Source organism: Ranitomeya imitator, chromosome 4 (genome assembly GCF_032444005.1).
Source record: "Ranitomeya imitator isolate aRanImi1 chromosome 4, aRanImi1.pri, whole genome shotgun sequence".
NCBI classification, from domain to species: Eukaryota; Metazoa; Chordata; class Amphibia; order Anura; family Dendrobatidae; genus Ranitomeya; species Ranitomeya imitator.
In genome coordinates this window covers 466,275,414-466,296,516 of record NC_091285.1, presented here as the reverse complement: position 1 = coordinate 466,296,516, position 21,103 = coordinate 466,275,414, and the positions used below count along the sequence as shown (strand labels likewise).

The 21,103-nt window shown below is 45.2% G+C and overlaps 1 protein-coding gene across 6 annotated transcripts in view; it reads right to left on the bottom strand.

The window, feature by feature from the left end:
- Window positions 1-21,103, bottom strand: part of APBA2 (amyloid beta precursor protein binding family A member 2) — a 734,370-nt gene that overhangs the window by 285,526 nt on the left and 427,741 nt on the right. For all 6 annotated transcript variants that reach the window (XM_069765829.1, XM_069765831.1, XM_069765833.1 and 3 more), the window contains one exon: window positions 9,587-9,626. In XM_069765829.1, coding sequence (XP_069621930.1) covers window positions 9,587-9,626 — 40 coding nt within the window. The remainder of the gene's footprint in view (window positions 1-9,586; window positions 9,627-21,103) is intronic.

Below are 21,103 nucleotides of genomic sequence, written 5' to 3'. Positions count from 1 at the left end.
ACCAAACCATTCCTTTCACACTTTCTGTGTCTCCATCACATCAGGAGATAATCTCCCTATTAGTCATTCCTGAGGGAATTGATGAGGTCCTGTTGGGGATACCATGGCTTCGCTACCATTCTCCTCATATTGAGTGGTCCTCTGGGAGAATTTTGGGATGGAGTAAATCCTGCAAGGGTAGATGTCAGAGGGAGTGCGTTCAGGTTGCTACTACACAGGTACCCGCAGATCTTTCCTCTCTTCCCAAGCACTATTGGCCCTATGCAGACGTGTTCTCCAAAAGAGCTGCGGAGACCCTTCCGCCTCACCGCCCCTATGACTGTCCTATTGACCTCTTGCCTGGTGCTGAGCCTCCCCGGGGTCGAGTCTATCCGTTATCTCTCCCGGAGACGGAGGCAATGTGTCAGTACATCCAAGAGAATCTGGCAAGAGGATTCATTAGGAAGTCAGTGTCACCGGCAGGGGCTGGGTTCTTCTTCGTACAGAAGAAGACTGGAGACTTACGTTCATGTATAGACTACAGGGGTCTTAACGCCATCACCGTTAAGAACAAGTACCCATTACCCCTGATATCTGAGCTGTTTGATAGGCTACGGGGAGCGAGGATATTTACTAAGTTAGATCTGCGGGGTGCTTACAACCTGATTCGCATCCGTAAGGGGGATGAATGGAAGATGGCTTTTAACACCAGGGATGGGCACTATGAATATCTGGTGATGCCCTTCGGGCTCTGTAATGCCCCAGCCGTTTTCCAAGACTTTGTGAACGACATCTTCCGGGATATGCTCACCACCTCGGTCGTAGTCTATCTGGATGATATTCTCATCTTCTCTCCAGATATTGACTCCCATCGGAGAGATGTTCGCAAAGTCTTCGACCTCTTATGGGCAAACTCCCTCTACGCCAAGTTGGAAAAGTGTGTGTTTGAGCAGGAGTCCTTGCCTTTCCTTGGTTATATCATCTCTGCCCAGGGTTTGGCTATGGATCCTGCCAAGCTACAGGCTGTAATGGACTGGCAGGAACCCCATTCTCTTAAAGCGGTGCAGTGCTTTATGGGGTTCATTAATTACTATCGCCAGTTCATCCCACACTTCTCAACTTTGGTAGCTCCCTTGGTTGCCCTCACCAAGAAGAGAGCAAATCCCAAGTTTTGGTCAGAGGAGGTCTCCAAAGCCTTTCTCTTGATCAAGTCACACTTCGCTAGCGCTCCCATCCTACATCGCCCCGATGTTGATAAACCATTTATCTTGGAGGTGGATGCCTCATCCGTTGGTGCTGGAGCAGTCCTTTTCCAAAAGGATGCTCAAGGTCGGAAGCATCCTTGCTTCTTCTTCTCCAAGACCTTCACAACAGCGGAGAGGAATTATTCCATCGGGGACAGGGAGTTGCTAGCCATGAAGTTGGCTTTTTCAGAGTGGAGACATCTCTTGGAGGGAGCTCGCTTTCCCTTCCAAGTCTTTACTGACCACAAGAACTTGGTATATCTACAAACGGCCCAGCGGCTGAATTCTCGCCAGGCTAGATGGTCCCTGTTCTTCTCCCGGTTCCATTTTACTCTCCATTTCCTCTCCGGGGAGAAGAACGTTCGTGCTGACGCTCTCTCCCGCTCCGTAGTGTCATCATCAGAGGAGGACGAGGAGCCTTGGCTTATTGTCCCTTCTGAGAGCCTGAGAACTGTAGCTCCGGTTTCGCTAGAGTCTGTGCCCCAGGCAAGACTTTCATACCAGCTAACTTGCGACCGGAGGTTCTCTCTTGGGCTCACTCCTCCAGAGTGGGTGGGCATTTTGGGACCAAGAGGACATCTGAGCTTTTGGCGAGAACATACTGGTGGCCGCATATGGCCCGAGATGTCAGGGACTATATTCAGGCATGCGTTTCTTGCGCCCAGAATCGGTCTCCTCGGCAACGGCCTGCTGGGTTGCTTTACCCTCTATCGGTGGCAGACAGGCCCTGGGAGATGGTCGGGATGGACTTTGTGGTGGGCTTACCCAAGTCGCGTGGCTGCTCCATTATTTGGGTTGTCACCGACCATTTCTCTAAGATGGTGCATTTGGTGCCGCTTCCTCGGTTACCCTCAGCACGGGCCTTGGCGGTGTTGTTCATTAAGCACGTTTTCCAATTGCATGGTATGCCTGATAAGATTGTCAGCGATCGGGGTCCCCAGTTCGCGTCTCGGTTTTGGAGAGAGCTCTGCCGTTTACTCAGCACAGAGTTAAACCTCTCCTCTGCATACCATCCCAAGACGAATGGGTTGGTGGAGAGAACCAACCAGACTCTGGTGACATATTTGCAACATTTCGTCTCTGCTAGACAGGATGACTGGGCATATTTGCTACCTTGGGCGGAATTTGCCTTGAACAACGCCGTAGCCGATTCCACTGGTCAAACTCCATTTCTCCTTAATTACGGCCAGCATCCGCGTGTCCCCGTGCCCATGCCCGTGTCATCCACCGATTCTAGGGTGGCAGACTGGGCGGTGGAGGCACGTGACATCTGGGACCGCACACAGGATGCCATCCGGGCCTCCAAGGAGAGAATGAGGGTTTCGGCTGATACACACCGGCGCCCCGCTCCGGTCTTTGCTCCTGGCGACTTAGTGTGGCTCTCCGCCCGTAACATCAGGCTGCGAGTTGAGTCCACTAAGTTTGCTCCTCGCTACATTGGCCCGTTTAAGGTTCTGGAACAGGTCAACCCTGTGGTCTACCGTTTGGCTATTCCTCCACGCCTTGGTATCACCGATACTTTTCACGTTTCCCTCTTAAAGCCCGTTCATTTGTCCCGGTTTTCTGAGTCATCTGCTGGGACATCGGGTTCATCCACGGATGAGTTTGAGGTGAATGCTATTGTGGGGTGCAAGGTGGTACGTGGCAAGAAATTTTATCTGGTGGACTGGAAGGGTCACGGCCCAGAGGATAGAACCTGGGAGCCTGTGGAGCACATTCGGGCGCCGCTGCTTATTGCAGCTTTTGAGCGTAGTGAGGCTCAAGGAGGGGGGGGCCCTAGGAGGGGGGGGTAATGTTAGGAGTCGAGTTTCCTCTGCTGCACAGGGGGAATCTCGATCCGTGTCTGCTGCGGTCTCCCATTCTGCTTCGGCCGCAGTGGGCTCTGCTCAGCGGAGGCGTCGCTACCAGCGTCTTGCTGGGACTGATTCTGTGCAGGGGGTTACTGCTGCCTTTTCTGGCTCTCCTGTTGTGCCCTGCACTGATCTGCGGCGAGCGGGCTTCTCTGGGACTAAGTCCTTATTTGCACACACTGAGCATGCCCAGGGCAAGATCTCCCGTTGGAGATCGAGGGTCACATGCTCAGGCACTGCAGCACATCCCATTGGTCTTCTTGGCAGGTCCTGAAAGGGAAAAACTTCTGTAGCTGCTTCCTATGCTGCAACTATATAAACTGCGCATGACCGCACAGCCATGCGCTAGTATTGTCTTGTTATAATGTGTGTGTGTAGATGGATGTATGTCGATGGATGAAAGCTCCTAAGTATCCCTCCCTAGTGTTGTTGACTGCTCGCGGATGATGGTAGCTATCTAGCGCCCGACTAGCCATCTGCACGTTACACACATCACAGCGTCCAGTTGCTGTGTCTGCCAGTACGGCGCCGTGCGCTTCCTCTGAGCTTTCCTTACTCAAGCCTGGGTGGTTAGTGGCGTCCGTCAGTGCGGCACCGCATGCACTCTCGTGCCTCTATACACTATTTTATAGATTCCTTACACACCCAGTTGCGGTGTTGTGCCAGCAAGTGGTCTAATCGGACTTCAATCCTGAGTTGGGGTTGTGTTCGCTGACTTCTTGCTCACGCTCTATGTGCGGTACCGCGGTCCTGTGATGCAACAGGATCGCTTCCTTCACGCAGGGTGAAGTTAACCCTTGCATGTATACTTATAGTACCGCCATATAGTCCGTCTTACTAGCAGCAGGGTTTATACCTGCACGGTGGACCTCGGACTGCGAACGCACCTAGTTTCATATCATCTATACTTGGTGCGTTCCGCCAGTCCCTAACACCTGCACATATTTACATGCAAAACCCACTTTGTTTCTTTTTAATGTATTTTTTGTGGCACCGGGAAAAATGGCATGAATCTTGGAAATCTTGGAAAAAAATTATTAAAGCTGTGAACTAGGAATGCTTCCAGGGGCGATCCCCATGATGTCCCTGTGTCATTTGAGCAGTGTTTCAATCATTTTCAGATGTTTTTAGACCTTAAAAGGACCCCCCGGGGGGATCACGGTAAAAATACTTGGGTCTCCCATAGACTTACATTGGGCTCGTTGTTCTGGCTGAGTACCCGAGTACTCCAATTAGTTTGACCCGAGCAAAGAGCACCCGAGCATTTTAGTGCTCACCCATCACCTTTCATTAGTCATCTATCGCTGTATGACAGCTTGTTTTCTACAGGATGACTTATAGTTTTCAAAGACACCATTTATTTTACCATATGACAAACTTAAAAAAGGGGGAAAATTTTATTCTCTCCATTACACACTGTCCTCCATGTTGTTCTCTCCCTCACAGACTGTCCTCCATGTTATTCTCTCCCTCACACACTGTCCTCCATGTTATTCTCTCCCTTACAAACTGTCCTCCATGTTATTCTCTCCCTCACAGACTGTCCTTCATGTTATTCTCTCCCTCACAGACTGTCCTCCATGTTATTCTCTCCCTCACATGCTGTCCTCCATGTTATTCTCTCCCTCACAGACTGTCCTCCATGTTATTCTCTCCCTCACAGACTGTCCTCCATGTTATTCTCTCCCTCACACACTGTCCTCCATGTTATTCTCGCCCTCACAGACTGACCTCCCTGTTATTCTCTCCCTCACAGACTGTCCTCCATGTTATTCTCTCCCTCACAGACTGTTCTCCGTGTTATTCTCTTCCTCACAGACTTTTCTCCATGTTGTTCTCTCCCTCACAGACTGTCCTCCATGTTGTTCTCTCAAACACACACTGTCCTCCATGTTATTCTCTCCATCACACACTGTCCTCCATGTTATTCTCTCCCTCACAGACTGTCGTCCATGTTATTATCTCCCTCACAGAATGTCTTTCATGTTATTTTCTCCCTCACAGAGTGTCCTCCATGTTATTCTCTCCCTCACAGACTGTCCTCCATGTTATTCTCTCCCTCACAGACTGTCCTCCATGTTATTCTCTCCCTCACACACTGTCCTTCATGTTATTCTCTTCCTCACACACTGTCCTCCATGTTATTCGCTCCCTCACACACTGTCCTCCATTTTATTCTCTCTCTCACAGACTGTCCATTTTATTCTGGCCCTCACAGACTGGCCTCCATGTTATTATCTCCCTCACAGACTGTCCTCCATGTTATTCTCTCCCTCACATACTGTCCTTCATGTTATTCTCTCCCTCACATACTGTCCTCCATGTTATTCTCTCCTTCACATACTGTCCTCCATGTTATTCTGTCCCTCACACACTGTCCTCCATGTTATTCTCTCCCTCACAGACTGTCCTCCATGTTATTCTCTCCCTCACAGACTGTCCTCCATGTTATTCTCTCCCTCACACACTGTCCTCCATGTTATTATCTCCCTTACAAACTGTCCTCCATGTTATTCTCTCCCTCACAGACTGTCCTTCATGTTATTCTCTCCCTCACAGACTGTCCTCCATGTTATTCTCTCCCTCACATGCTGTCCTCCATGTTATTCTCTCCCTCACAGACTGTCCTCCATGTTATTCTCTCCCTCACACACTGTCCTCCATGTTATTCTCTCCCTCACATGCTGTCCTCCATGTTATTCTCTCCCTCACAGACTGTCCTCCATGTTATTCTCTCCCTCACACACTGTCCTCCATGTTATTCTCGCCCTCACAGACTGACCTTAATGTTATTCTCTCCCTCACAGACTGTCCTCCATGTTATTCTCTCCCTCACAGACTGTTCTCCGTGTTATTCTCTTCCTCACAGACTGTCCTCCATGTTGTTCTCTCCCTCACAGACTGTCCTCTTTGTTGTTCTCTCAAACACACACTGTCCTCCATGTTATTTCCTCACTCACACACTGTCCTCCATGTTATTCTCTCCCTCAGAGACTGTCCTCCATGTTATTCTCTCCCTCACAGACTGTCCTCCATGTTGTTCTCTCAAACACACACTGTCCTCCATGTTATTTCCTCACTCACACACTGTCCTCCATGTTATTCTCTCCCTCAGAGACTGTCCTCCATGTTATTCTCTCCCTCACAGACTGTCTTCCATGTTATTTTCTCTCTCACAGACTGTCCTCCATGTTATTCTCTCCCTCACAGACTGTCTTCCATGTTATTTTCTCTCTCACAGACTGTCCTTCATGTTATTCTCTCCCTCACAGACTGACCTCCATATTATTCTCTCCCTCCCAGACTGTCCTCCATGTTATTCTCTCCCTCACAGACTGTCTTCCATGTTATTCTCTCCCTCACAGACTGTCCTCCATGTTATTCTCTCCCTCACAGACTGTCCTTCATGTTATTCTAACCCTCAAAGACTGACCTCTATGTTATTCTCGCCCTCACAGTCTGACCTCCTATGTTGCTAATCGTTTACTTTTATCTTTACATTTTTGTTGACATATATGATGTCATTAAAGGGGGTGCAGGCAACCACTGCACCATCTTGCAACATGGATAAAAGTTCCCTATGGGAAATAAAAACTCCCAGATTTTCCGATCACTGCGAGTCCTATTGTACGACAGCCATTGATTAGCAAGTTGTCACTTATCCTGCGAAGAGGTGATAATTTGTTTTAACTGGACAACCCCTTTAACATGTGATCATATTTATATAGCGCATTTTTGATGGTGTATGCAGTATGAAACAGGCTCAGGATAGAGCCGAAACGTGTTGCACTGTCATGCATGCTGCTGTGCAAATAAACAAGAAGAATCTTCATATTTTCATAGTCAGTCTGGTCATCTCTTACAATTGACCTCTAAAGTGACATCCCATCCACTGCTGAGCAAAGTGTGTGTAAGATTGAAACCCCTCTGAAAACCCTCTTTGAACAAGTCTGCAAGTTCCACCTTATAGACTTATTGAGACACAGGAACATTCTTTAATATCATTTGCACTTAAAGGGGTTTACATGACTTAAACGGCAAGTTTGCCATCATGCTATGTGACTGCTGACTTGTGAATCCCCGCAGTGCAGTCACTGCGCGCTGTGAGAATTCTCCAGTGTCAGTGCCGAAAATGGTCATGTGACTGCAAGTATGCAATATGCATACTACAGCCGGAATCCAACTAGACTGCTTCCAGCCTCGTGTAATACACTTGCATTAAGAGTGCTGGATATAATCTAGTCGGATTCTGGCCATAGAATGCATATCGCATGTACATGTACATTAATACAAAAGCTTTTACTTATTGAAATATAGACATTATTATAGAAACCATACAGCAATCCTCCTGATGTTTGCAGCTTAATTAAGTCTTTCAGTTACTCGGGCCTGCAAGTGACTTCTTTACAAAAGCTCCTGAAGATTATCACTTAATCAATGCTAGTAGGAGACAATGAGTGATAATTACTTCCACATCCTATACACTTCTCCCTTACTTTCTATTATCCAAAGCAAAAGAGCCTATACATCTCAACATTTACCCTTTTTAAATTGCCATTTCTGCCAGTTCTCAGTGAATTAAAGGGAAAAAAATAACTTTGAAAGTAATTGAAAAGGACAAGACAGGTGTATTGATCCCTACAAATTAAAAAGGCTTCTTCATAAATATAAGGTGGGAATTAAGTCCTCTGCTCTCTTTACAAATAGGCTACTGGGTCCGTAGGACTTAATGACCGCTCTTAAAGCTTCATCTGAAGTATCGTAGCATGTAATGTTCCTTCAGGTAAGGTCAGCGTTACCATCAGACACATGAGTGCTATCCATGAAAAAACACACAACACACAAACTAATTAAGTTACGGTATTCCATGGGGCAGGTCAGATGAGCAACATTTTTAGTAACCAAATCTGCATGTGAACAAAATCGCAGCATACACTAGTTTATTCCATGTGTCTCAAGAACCTTGCCCATTCAAGTGCGCAAAAAAATGGATGACATTTGGAGTCACCTTACAGAATTCGATTTTTACTGATGCATTGCAGTTCAGTAACATAGGAAACTGTATTTAGGCTTGAACATTTTTAATAGCTGCTGCTGTATGAAAATGGATTACACACAGACGACAAATGAGAAAAATATTGCCCGAGTTTCCTGGATTAAATGCAGCCATTTTTGTATACGATCGTGTGAACCCAGCCTTAACTTGGATATGGAAACAGGGGCAGATATATATCATTGGTGCCAAAGAGGTAAAGTCACTTCTACCTCCATAGCAGGTGGAATTGTGCATTATGAGGAGCTACTGGACTGCACAAGGCACATGTACTATTCTTGCATGAGGGACCCTTTTCCATCTGTGTCCACCAAAGTATGGAAAAGAGCCTGAGAATGACAGATATGCAAATGAACCCTAAGATTAGGAGGAATTGATTGTTGATATCTTAGGTAGTAAACTTTGCAGTTACTTATATATGCACTCAGGATTGGACTGGTCCACAGGAGAACAGGAGAATCCTCCGGTGGGCCCCTGTGCAAGAGTGGGCCACCACCCTCTTATATGAACAATACTAGGCACAATATACTTGGATCACTATGCACAGAGAAAGGGAGCATGTTTTTCATTTAATAATCTATTAAGTTCATTATTATATAAATTTGTGACTGAGGATAATATCACATTTACACGCAGCTGAAAAGTGGGCCCTGGCCCATCCCAGTCCGATGTTGCAGGCACTTTGTTAGTCGTGGCATATTGCACAACCTACAGTATTATTACAAATATGTGAAATAGCCCAAATCATTCTGAAGCCCAGGCAGTGAGTTCCTTCTCACTTTCATGTTCCAGGGCTGGTTTTGATTCTGGTAGATCGAGAATCGCTGATCAGAATTGACCTCAATTTATTTGGCAAACTCTAAATTCACTCTGGTTCTTTGGTGGGTCAGCTTAACCCTGGCTGAAAAATTATGGGACATTATGGAATAAGATTCATCTACCTTTTTATATTTAGATAAAGCACCATTCCAGCTCTTTATTTTACCCCTTGAGTAGTATCACCAATTCATATTCCCTGCCCTTAGTTATATTTATAGTACGTAGAAGACGCTGATTTCTTCAGTTCTCAGCGCCGCTCCAGTCGTCTTCTTCTGTTCTCGGCAAAGCTCCGTTCTCCTTCTGCTGGACCTGCTGGCTTTGCTGGGCGATACGGAAGTCACTTCTCAATCTAAGTTTGAGACCAAGAACAAGGTTCTCATAGACTTACACTGAGACTTTGTGACAATTACGTTTGACTTACAGTCTGCCAGAAATTGGGCTCAAAAGATGGTGTATCGAGACCGGAGCCTTGCTGGAAACAGCTGAAGACCATGGCTGGTAAGAATATTATTAGAGGCAGGGAACATGGATTAGTGAAATATAAAAAATGCTGAAGTGGTGCTTTAATTGCAACTGTAGCAAATGACCTTATAAACATACAACACCGATGCCAAATTATAGAATTATAGAGATGTACATACCATCCACAAAACTGGGGAAAGACGCCACTTTCTTTGTTTGCTGAAACAAATGACAAAAGATAATTAACAACTCCTAATCCCTAATAAATAATATTGATTGATTACAAATATTATCAATACGAGTTTTAAAACAAGCATATAAAAATAATAATGATTAAAAGGGTTTCTGGGCTTGAGCTTACCGGTACTTTCTACAGTTATTCTATGTGACGGCAGATTGGGGAAGCCTGACAATGGAGCACTATGCACGCTCTCATGATTCTCCTCCTTTTCTAAAGAAGCAGATGAGAATCTTTTTGGCATGTGACTACCAGTTTGATAATCAGATACTGGCAGTCACTGACCAGCCGCCTAATCTGGCAATTGAGGGAAATCCTAACAGCTTCAGTTTCAAAGCCCAACCCTGATCATGTCCAGCTATTGCTAAGTTCCCTGCTTATCGTGACAGTTTATTATGCATTTTTTGCCTATATATGGGAACTAATATACAATTGAGATGTGTCAGACTTTCCTTTATATATTTGAAAACAGCATAAAAGACTGTCTTTAAAAATTAGACGGTTATTATGTTTTGGGGGAAAATTCTATCTAGGTTGGACTCATAGATGCAGGTGTTTTTAAGCCACGGATTTATTTATTTTACTCACTTATATAGCGCCATTAATTCCACAGCGCTTTACAAACATTATCGGAACTGTCCCCATTGGGGCTCACAATCTATGTGTTTGGAATGTGGGATGAAACCCACACAAACCATATAAACTCCTTATAGATGTTGTCCTTGGTGGGATTTGACACCAGGATCCCAGCGCTGCAAGGCTGCAGTGCTAACCACTGAGCCACCGTGCTGCCCAAATAGAAGTATATTCAAAGAGAATAGGGAATATTACACCATGTCAAGAGAAAATGACCAACTGTGGATAGTAAATGTTTTTTTAAGAATGTTTGTTCCCTTCCCCCCCTGTGAATATTTATAAATTCTTAAATCTTGCACTTGTCATTCTTGCCACTGACTCTACTAATTTTCTGGTGTGTAGAGGTCACTTCTTGGCAGCCACATCATACAGGTAACATAGTATCACATTACTTACAAAAGATCATGCTCATAGTTCACCGCCTCCCTTTCTCTGCACACTGACACTGCCCAGATCAGAGCATGCCTAGGAAACTCTCCCATAGAAGTCAGACTAACGTGTAAAACGCATTTCTAAATGCTTTTCATAGGCAAAATGGACACCTCATAAGCAGAATACAGTAAAAAAACTACAATAAAAAATGAAAATAGTGTAGAAAAAAATATTTATATTATCTGGTTTTAACCCCTTTACCCCCAAGGGTGGTTTGCACGTTAATGACCAGGCCAATTTTTACAATTCTGACCACTGTCCCTTTATGAGGTTATAACTCCGAAACGCTTCAACGGATCCTGGTGATTCTGACATTGTTTTCTCGTGACATATTGTACTTCATGATAGTGGTAAAATTTCTTTGATAGTACCTGCGTTTATTTGTGAAAAAAACGGAAATTTGGCGAAAATTTTGAAAATTTCGCAATTTTCAAACTTTGAATTTTTATGCAATTAAATCACAGAGATATGTCACACAAAATACTTAATAAGTAACATTTCCCACATGTCTCCTTTACATCAGCATAATTTTGGAACCAATTTTTTTTTTTGTTAGGGAGTTATAAGGGTTAAAAGTTGACTAGCAATTTCTCATTTTTACAACACCATTTTTTTTAGGGACCACGTCTCATTTGAAGTCATTTTGAGGGGTCTATATGATAGAAAATGCCCAAGTGTGACACCATTCTAAAAACTGCACCCCTCAAGGTGCTCAAAACCACATTCAAGAAGTTTATTAACCCTTCAGGTGTTTAATAGGAATTTTTGGAATGTTTAAATAAAAATGAACATTTAACTTTTTTACACAAAAAATTTACTTCAGCTCCAATTTGTTTTATTTTACCAAGGGTAACAGGAGAAATTGGACCCAAAAAGTTGTTGTCCAATTTGTCCTGAGTACGCTGATACCCCATATGTGGCAGTAAACCACTGTTTGGGCACATGGGAGAGCTCGGAAGGGAAGGAGCGCTATTTGACTTTTCAATGCAAAATTGACAGAAATTGAGATGGGACGCCATGTTGCGTTTGGAGAGCCACTGATGTGCCTAAACATTGAAACCCCCCACAAGTGACACCATTTTGGAAAGTAGACCCCCTAAGGAACTTATCTGGATGTGTGGTGAGCACTTTGACCCACCAAGTGCTTCACAGAAGTTTATAATGCAGAGCCGTAAAAATAAAAAATCATATTTTTTCACAAAAATTATATTTTTGCCCCCAATTTTTTATTTTTCCAAGGGTAAGAGAAGAAATTGGACCTCAAAAGTTGTTGTCCAATTTGTCCTGAGTACGCTGATACCCCATATGTGGCAGTAAACCACTGTTTGGGCGCATGGGAGAGCTCGGAAGGGAAGGAGCGCAGTTTGACTTTTCAATGCAAAATTGACAGAAATTGAGATGGGACGCCATGTTGCGTTTGGAGAGCCACTGATGTGCCTAAACATTGAAACCCCCCACAAGTGACACCATTTTGGAAAGTAGACCCCCTAAGGAACTTATCTAGAGGTGTGGTGAGCACTTTGACCCACCAAGTGCTTCACAGAAGTTTATAATGCAGAACCGTAAAAATAAAAAATCATATTTTTTCACAAAAATTATATTTTTGCCCCCAATTTTTTATTTTTCCAAGGGTAAGAGAAGAAATTGGACCTCAAAAGTTGTTGTCCAATTTGTCCCGAGTACGCTGATACCCCATATGTGGCAGTAAACCACTGTTTGGGCGCATGGGAGAGCTCGGAAGGGAAGGAGCGCCGTTTGACTTTTCAATGCAAAATTGACAGGAATTGAGATGGGACGCCATGTTGCGTTTGGAGAGCCACTGATGTGCCTAAACATTGAAACCCCCCACAAGTGACACCATTTTGGAAAGTAGACCCCCTAAGGAACTTATCTGGATGTGTGGTGAGCACTTTGACCCACCAAGGGCTTCACAGAAGTTTATAATGCAGAGCCATAAAAATAAAACAAAATTTTTTTCCCACAAAAATTATTTTTTAGCCCCCAGTTTTGTATTTTCCCTAGGGTAACAGGAGAAATTGGACCCCAAAAGTTGTTGTCCAATTTGTCCTGAGTACGCTGATACCCCATATGTGGGGGGGAACCACCGTTTGGGCGCATGGGAGGGCTCGGAAGGGAAGGAGCATCATTTGGAATGCAGACTTAGATGGATTGGTCTGCAGGCGTCACATTGCGTTTGCAGAGCCCCTAATGTACCTAAACAGTAGAAACCCCCCACAAGTGACCCCATATTGGAAACTAGACCCCTCAATGAACTTATCTAGATGGGTTGTGAGAACTTTGAACCCCCAAGTGTTTCACTACAGTTTATAACGCAGAGCCGTGAAAATAAAAAATCTTTTTGTTTTCCCACAAAAATTATTTTTTAGCACCCAGTTTTGTATTTTCCCAAGGGTAACAGGAGAAATTGGTCCACAAAAGTTGTTGTCCAATTTGTCCTGAGTACGCTGATACCCCATATGTTGGGGTAAACCCCTGTTTGGGCACACAGGAGAGCTCGGAAGGGAAGGAGCACTGTTTTACTTTTTCAACGCAGAATTGGCTGGAATTGAGATCGGACGCCATGTCGTGTTTGGAGAGCCCCTGATGTGCCGAAACAGTGGAAACCCCCCAATTATAACTGAAACCCTAATCTAAACACACCCCTAACCCTAATTCCAACGGTAACCCTAACCACACCTCTAACCCTGACACACCCCTAACCCTAATCCCAACCCTATTCCCAACTGTAAATGTAATCTAAACCCTAACCCTAACTTTAGCCCCAACCCTAACTGTAGCCCCAACCCTAACCCTAATCCTAGCCCTAACCCTAGCCCTAACCCTAACCCTAATCCTAGCCCTAGCCCTAACCCTAGCCCTAACCCTAGCCCTAACCCTAACCCTAGCCCTAACCCTAGCCCTAACCCTAACCCTAACCCTAGCCCTAACCCTAGCCCTAACCCTAACCCTAGCCCTAACCCTAGCCCTAACCCTAGCCCTAACCCTAGCCCTAACCCTAGCCCTAACCCTAGCCCTAACCCTAGCCCTAATGGGAAAATGGAAATAAATACATTTTTTTTTATTTTTCCCTAACTAAGGGGGTGATGAAGGGGGGTTTGATTTACTTTTATAGCGAGTTTTTTAGCGGATTTTTATGATTGGCAGCCGTCACACACTGAAAGACCCTTTTTATTGCAAAAAATATTTTTTGCAATACCACATTTTGAGAGCTATAATTTTTCCATATTTTGGTCCACAGAGTCATGTGAGGTCTTGTTTTTTGCGGGACGAGTTGACGTTTTTATTGAAAACATTTTTGGGCACGTGACATTTTTTTATCGCTTTTTATTCCGATTTTTGTGAGGAAGAATGACCAAAAGCCAGCTATTCATGAATTTCTATTGGGGGAGGCGTTTATACCGTTCCGCATTTGGTAAAATTGATAAATCAGTTTTATTCTTCGGGTCAGTACGATTACAGCGATACCTCATTTATATCATTTTTTTATGGTTTGGCGCTTTTATACGATAAAAACTATTTTACAGAAAAAATAATTATTTTTGCATCACTTTATTCTCAGGACTATAACTTTTTTATTTTTTTGCTGATGATGCTGTATGGCGGCTCTTTTTTTGCGGGACAATATGACGCTTTCAGCGGTACCATGGTTATTTATATCTGTCCTTTTGATCGCGTGTTATTCCACTTTTTGTTCGGCGGTATGATAATAAAGCGTTGTTTTTTGCCTCGTTTTTTTTTTTTTTTTCTTACGGTGTTTACTGAAGGGGTTAACTAGTGGGACAGTTTTATAGGTCGGGTCGTTACGGACGCGGCGATACTAAATATGTGTACTTTTATTGGTTTTTTTTTTTTATTTAGATGAAGAAATGTATTTATGGGAATAATATTTTTTTTTTTTTTCATTATTTTGGAATATTTTTTTTTTATTTTTTTTACACATTTGGAAAATTTTTTTTTTACTTTTTTACTTTGTCCCAGGGGGGGACATCACAGATCAGTGATCTGACAGTTTGCACAGCACTCTGTCAGATCACTGATTTTACATGCAGCGCTGCAGGCTTCACAGTGCCTGCTCTGAGCAGGCTCTGTGAAGCCACCTCCCTCCCTGCAGGACCCGGATCCGCGGCCATCTTGGATCCGGGGCTCGAGCAGGGAGGGAGGTGAGGAGACCCTCGCAGCAACGCGATCACATCGCGTTGCTGCGGGGGGCTCAGGGAAGCCCGCAGGGAGCCCCCTCCCTGCGCGGTGCTTCCCTGCACCGCCGGCACATCGCGATCATCTTTGATCGCGGTGTGCCGGGGGTTAATGTGCCGGGGGCGGTCCGTGACCGCTCCTGGCACATAGTGCCGGATGTCAGCTGCGATAAGCAGCTGACACCCGGCCGCGATCGGCCGCGCTCCCCCCGTGAGCGCGGCCGATCGGCTATGACGTACTATCCCGTCCAGGGTCAGATAAGCCCAGGGCACCTCGACGGGATAGTACGTCTAAGGTCACAGAGGGGTTAATAAGTAAAAAATATATGTAATACAGTCACTTAAAATAACTATATTTCTTGTTCCTGCTATATCCAGTTATGGCTTTGACTCAAAACACTGCATCAAAACTGCATGTGTGACTGTAATCTTGGGGCATTTTTCTTTCTGCACAGTTTTGTCACAAAACCTGAAGGATTTCCCAGTCCCAGCATTGTGTATGAGAATCCTAGAGTATCATGAACATGGTGCTTATTTTTCCTTGCAGTTTTGGAGCAGATTTTGCATCTGCAGCTTGTCAACTCTTTCAACGTTTTTGCTGCAGGTTTCACCAATACTACTGAGTAAGGAAAAATATGCAACTGGACCGTATGTAAAAACGAGGCAAAATCCATACATATTTTACGCAGTCTTTTTCATGCCAATATATGCCGAAATTTCCGCTTCCGATACTTAAAGGGGTTGACCACTGTTTGGACACTCACTTCTCATTCATCATATTTGGTCCTGATAAAACAAAAACACTTCTACTTTCCTCACATGCTGGCGCCATTTCAGTGGTGTCAGCACTCGCATTCCCAAGTGAAGTTGTTGCATCACATGAGTCCTGCAGCCAATCAGCGCTGGCGTCACTGTCCCCGCCTTTCGACATATTGAATATCAACAGGAAGTCAGGGCTGCGGCTGCTCTCCGAATTCCTCTCTATATTCGATTTATCCGAATTCGGGGACAGTAACACCAGCTCTAATTGGGTGCAGGGCTCACGTGTCACAACACCACACTTTAGCCCAGGGAACGTGAGTGGTGACACCGCAGGAACGGCACCAGCACAGAAGGTGAGTATAGGTGTTTTTATTTTAACGGAGCCAAACATAAGGAATGAGAAGTTGTCCAAGTAGTGGTCAACCCCTTTAACATGTGCATGTTCCCTAGACTTATTTACAGAAAACGAAAAAACACCATATATGCATTTACATAACTCATACCCAAAACCAAGCATATTATCCGGTAAATATTACAGAGGCGGCTCAGCAAATATTTCCAAGATCCTGTTGGTTTGTATAACAAAGAAGGAATGGAATTTGTCACATGGCTAGTAAAATTTTTTAGTTTGCTGCAATTACTCTATAATGAGCTAAGATAGATACTTAGCACAAAATGCGGCCATAATTCTCAGGTCCCGGCAGACCAGAACAGATTTATATTTAATTGAGATCCTCCCTGACCTTCATTCTGGAGTTTTAGTGATCTTCTGGGAATGGAGTCCTGCCACTCTTAAAATATATACTCTGCTCCGTGTGGGGAATACATAACGTATTGCAGCACAAAATGTGATGAAATAAACATTCTGCATATTAAGGAGGAATGCACGATTTAAGTGTCCATTTGATATACAATAGCTCAATGAAGGAATTATAATAAAACACATATTATAGCGGACTGCGTTGTGTTTAAGGGACGCTTATGTACAGCTTCACAACCAACTCTTTTTTATGATCCAATACGTTTAAACAATGATACAACTTTGCATCAGGTCTTACTTAGAAATGTTCTATCATATTGTTTGTTTTGCAAACTTATGTATCTACATGGTAACAGACTAGAAACAAACTTGCATTGGCTAACCCTGACAGCAAACCTACTTAAATCTGTTCTGTGTGCTACTGTATAATTTGCAGGTTTAGGCCATTATTACCGTGCATAGGGGGTCTCAGGAGACATTGTTAAATGTTAAGTAGGCACTTAAGAAGCATTATTACTTGTAGGGGCACCAGTAGTGTAGCTACTGGATGGCAGATGGTGCTGAGTCGGCTGTCAGCCAGTGCCGGGGTGCGGTTACAGCCGCAACTTTCTATACACCGAGCAGTGACTAAAACCCTGCTGGCGCAACTCCTATGACTGGAAGTGCAAGGCTGCCAGGAGGAAAAAAGTTAATTTCCTCCCAGCAGCGGGGCTCTAGGTGCAGGCATTGTACGGTGTCAGAACGCTACTAACCTGCAATTTAACTCCATATCTGCAGGTTAATAGCATTACTTTACATGACAGGTTCCCCTTAAGCTCTGAAGACACAAAAGAGAATAGTAAAACCAAAAACACTCAGTTTGAAAAAATGTTGCAGTAATCCGCAAGTGCTAGTAAAAGATGTAAAAAACAGGGTATTTGGTTGATACGTTTTTTGCAAAAAATGTATACTAAGCTGCTCTACCAATCTTCACGGTATACCCTTATCAGAGCAGTCCTAACTAATGTATGCAATCCCTATCTGATGTATTTAAAAACCTGATCATCTGTATATAACCTGTGTGAACAGGGTTCAGAGAGGAAAAATCCATGTGTGCATACAGGGTAGAACAGCTTTTGTGCAGATAGCCCAAGAGGAGTGGTGGAACTCCCCAGTCTTGTAGACACAAGAGAACAATTATGGAAACAGGAACACATGGGCTACTTGCACAGTGAACAAGTCTGTATGATCATGTTCACACACCACCAAGAAACCTGAAGACACAAAAGAGAATAGTAAAACCAAAAGCTGTTCTACCCTGTATGTACACATGGATTTTTCCTCTCTGAACCCTGTTCACACAGGTTATATACAGATGATCAGGTTTTTAAATACATCAGATAGGGATTGCATACATTAGTTAGGACTGCTCTGATAAGGGTATACCGTGAAGATTGGTAGAGCAGCTTAGTATACATTTTTTGCAAAAAACGTATCAACCAAATACCCTGTTTTTTACATCTTTTACTAGCACTTGCGGATTACTGCAACATTTTTTCAAACTGAGTGTTTTTGGTTTTACTATTCTCTTTTGTGTCTTCAGGTTTCTTGGTGGTGTGTGAACATGATCATACAGACTTGTTCACTGTGCAAGTAGCCCATGTGTTCCTGTTCCCTTTAAGCTCTGTAGTAGAGCAGAGAGACATGATCTCCCTGCAATACGGCCCTCTTTTTTGTAGACCATAGGTAGCTTTAAGCCCGTGGTCTACAGAACAGCAGGGTGATGCACTGGCTATTGGCTAAGTCACCAGCGCATGCACAGAATGCCAGAGTGAGAGCTAGCGAGAGGGTCACTGTACAGTTTGGGGCCATTATACAATGTAGGAGCCCATATACAGTGCAGGGACTACTGTGGGGAGCAATCATAAAGTGGGGGGGGGCATTATACAGTGTAGGACCTAATAGGAGGGCCATTATACAGTGTGTGGACTGTGTATGGCCCTCATAATGTGTGGGGACTACTGTGGCAGCTATTAGGAAGTGTGAGGGACATTACACAGTATGGGGGCCATCATACTATATGTAGGGTAGCTGTGGGCCCATATTGCTGTGTATAATGTAGCTGTGAGGGCATTATATTGTGTATAGGGGAGCTCTGGGGGCATTATACTGTGTATATTGGAGCTCAGTCAGCATTATACTATGTATAGGGGAGCAATGGGGACATCATACGGTGTATAAGGGAGCTGTGAGATCATCATATTGTGTTTAGGGGAGCTGTGGGCCCGTCATACTGTGAATATGAGAGCTGTGGGCCCATCATATTGTATATGAAGAAGCTGTGGGGGCATTATGCTGTGTATAGGGCAGCTGTAAGCCCATTATACTGTGTATAGGAGAGCTGTGGAAACATCATACTGTGTATAAGGAAGCTGTTGGGGCATTATACTGTGTATAGGGAAGCTGTGGGCTTATTATACTATGTATAGGGGAGCTCTGTGGGCATTATACTGTGTATAGTGGAGCTCTGTCAGCATTATGCTGTGTATACAGGAGCTGTGGGCCCATCATACTGTGTATAGGGGAGCTGTGGGATCATCATCCTGTGTATAGGGGATTTGTGAGCCCACTATACTGTGTATAAGGGATTTGTACATGAGGAAGTCAGTGGACATTATTAAATGTTAAGTGGGCACTTAAACATTATTGTTATAGGGGCACTCAGTATTGTGATTATTAAAGTTGCACATGGAGTATTATTACTTTCTAGAGACAAAATGTGGAGGGCACATGCACAGGAAATTAATATTTTCTAGGGGGCATTTTTACCACCTAGAGAGCTCAAAGGAGGCATTATTACGATGCAAGGGGTAAAGTGGTGGCAATACTATGTGTGGCACTAAGAGGAGCTCTGTTTTTGTACCACACAGTAGGTGCAGTAATAGGAACGCATACGGCAGCAGCAGCTCAGTATTGGGGTATCAGCAGGATGAGGAGTTTGTGCAGGTTGGGAATACATTTGCACATGGAAACATGAGAAGCAATGGAATGAAACTGAAAGGGAGAAGACACAGATTAGATATTAGAAAAAACATTTTGACAGTGAGCTGATCAATGAGTGGAACAGGCTGCCATGAGAGGTGATGAGTCTGCCTTCAATGGAAGTCTTCAAACAGAGGCTGGACAGACATCTAGTTTAATGAATCCTGTATTGAGCAGAAGGTTAGACACAATGACACTGGAGGTCCCTTCCAACTCTAACAATCTATGCAGTGGCGTAGGAAGGGGGGTGCGGGGGGGGCGGTCCGCCCCTGGCGGCACAATGCTGGGGGCGGCCGGCGCTGCAGAAGAAGATAAAAAAAAAAAAAAAAAAGACGCCCCTTTAAATCTTCGGGCGGCGCCGTCCGCCGCCACGACCAGGGCCAGCTCCCCCCACCCCCGGGTCCCGCCCCCGCCCCCGCCCCCGCCCCCCGCTCTATACTCACCTCTCCTGGTTCCTGCGGCGCCGGCAGCTGCAGCCTCCTCTGACTCTGCGACGTCTCAGAGCAGAGGGCGCGATGACGTCACTACTGTGCGCGCCGCTCTGCCTCTCTGTCCTGAGCGTCGCAGAGCCGGAGAGACGCTGACTGCACCGGACCTGCGCTGGGAACGGGAGAGGTGAGGATTTTACTTTTTTTTTTTTTTCTTTATTTCTGACTGTCTGGGGCTGGGGCAATGCTGGAGACCATGGGGCAGAATGCTGGACACACTGGGGCAATACTGGAGACCATGGGGCAGATTGCTGGACACACTGGGGCAATACAGGAGACCATGGGGCAGATTGCTGGACACACTGGGGCAATACTGGAGACCATGGGGCAGATTGCTGGACACACTGGGGCAATACAGGAGACCATGGGGCAGATTGCTGGACACACTGGGGCAATACAGGAGACTATGGGGCAGATTGCTGGACACACTGGGGCAATACAGGAGACCATGGGGCAGATTGCTGGACACACTGGGGCAATACAGGAGACCATGGGGCAGATTGCTGGACACACTGGGGCAATACAGGAGACTATGGGGCAGATTGCTGGACACACTGGGGCAATACAGGAGACCATGGGGCAGATTGCTGGACACACTGGGGCAATACAGGAGACCATGGGGCAGATTGCTGGACACACTGGGGCAATACTGGAGACCATGGGGCAGAATGCTGGACACACTGGGGCAATACTGGAGACCATGGGGCAGATTGCTGGACACACTGGGGCAATACAGGAGACTATGGGGCAGATTGCTGGACACACTGGGGCAATACTGGAGACCATGGGGCAGAATGCTGGACACACTGGGGCAATACTGGAGACCATGGGGCAGAATGCTGGACACACTGGGGCAATACTGGAGACCATGGGGCAGAATGCTGGACACACTGGGGCAATACTGGAGACCATGGGGCAGAATGCTGGACACACTGGGGCAGTACAGGAGACTATGGGGCAGAATGCTGGACACTCTGAATACTGGAGACCATGGGGCAGATCTCAGGACACATTGAGGCAATGCTGGAGACCCTGGGGCAGACTTCTGGACATACTGGGGCAATACTGGAGACCATGGGGCAGATTGCTGGACACACCGGGGCAATACTGGAGACCATGGGGCAGAATGCTGGACACACTGGGGC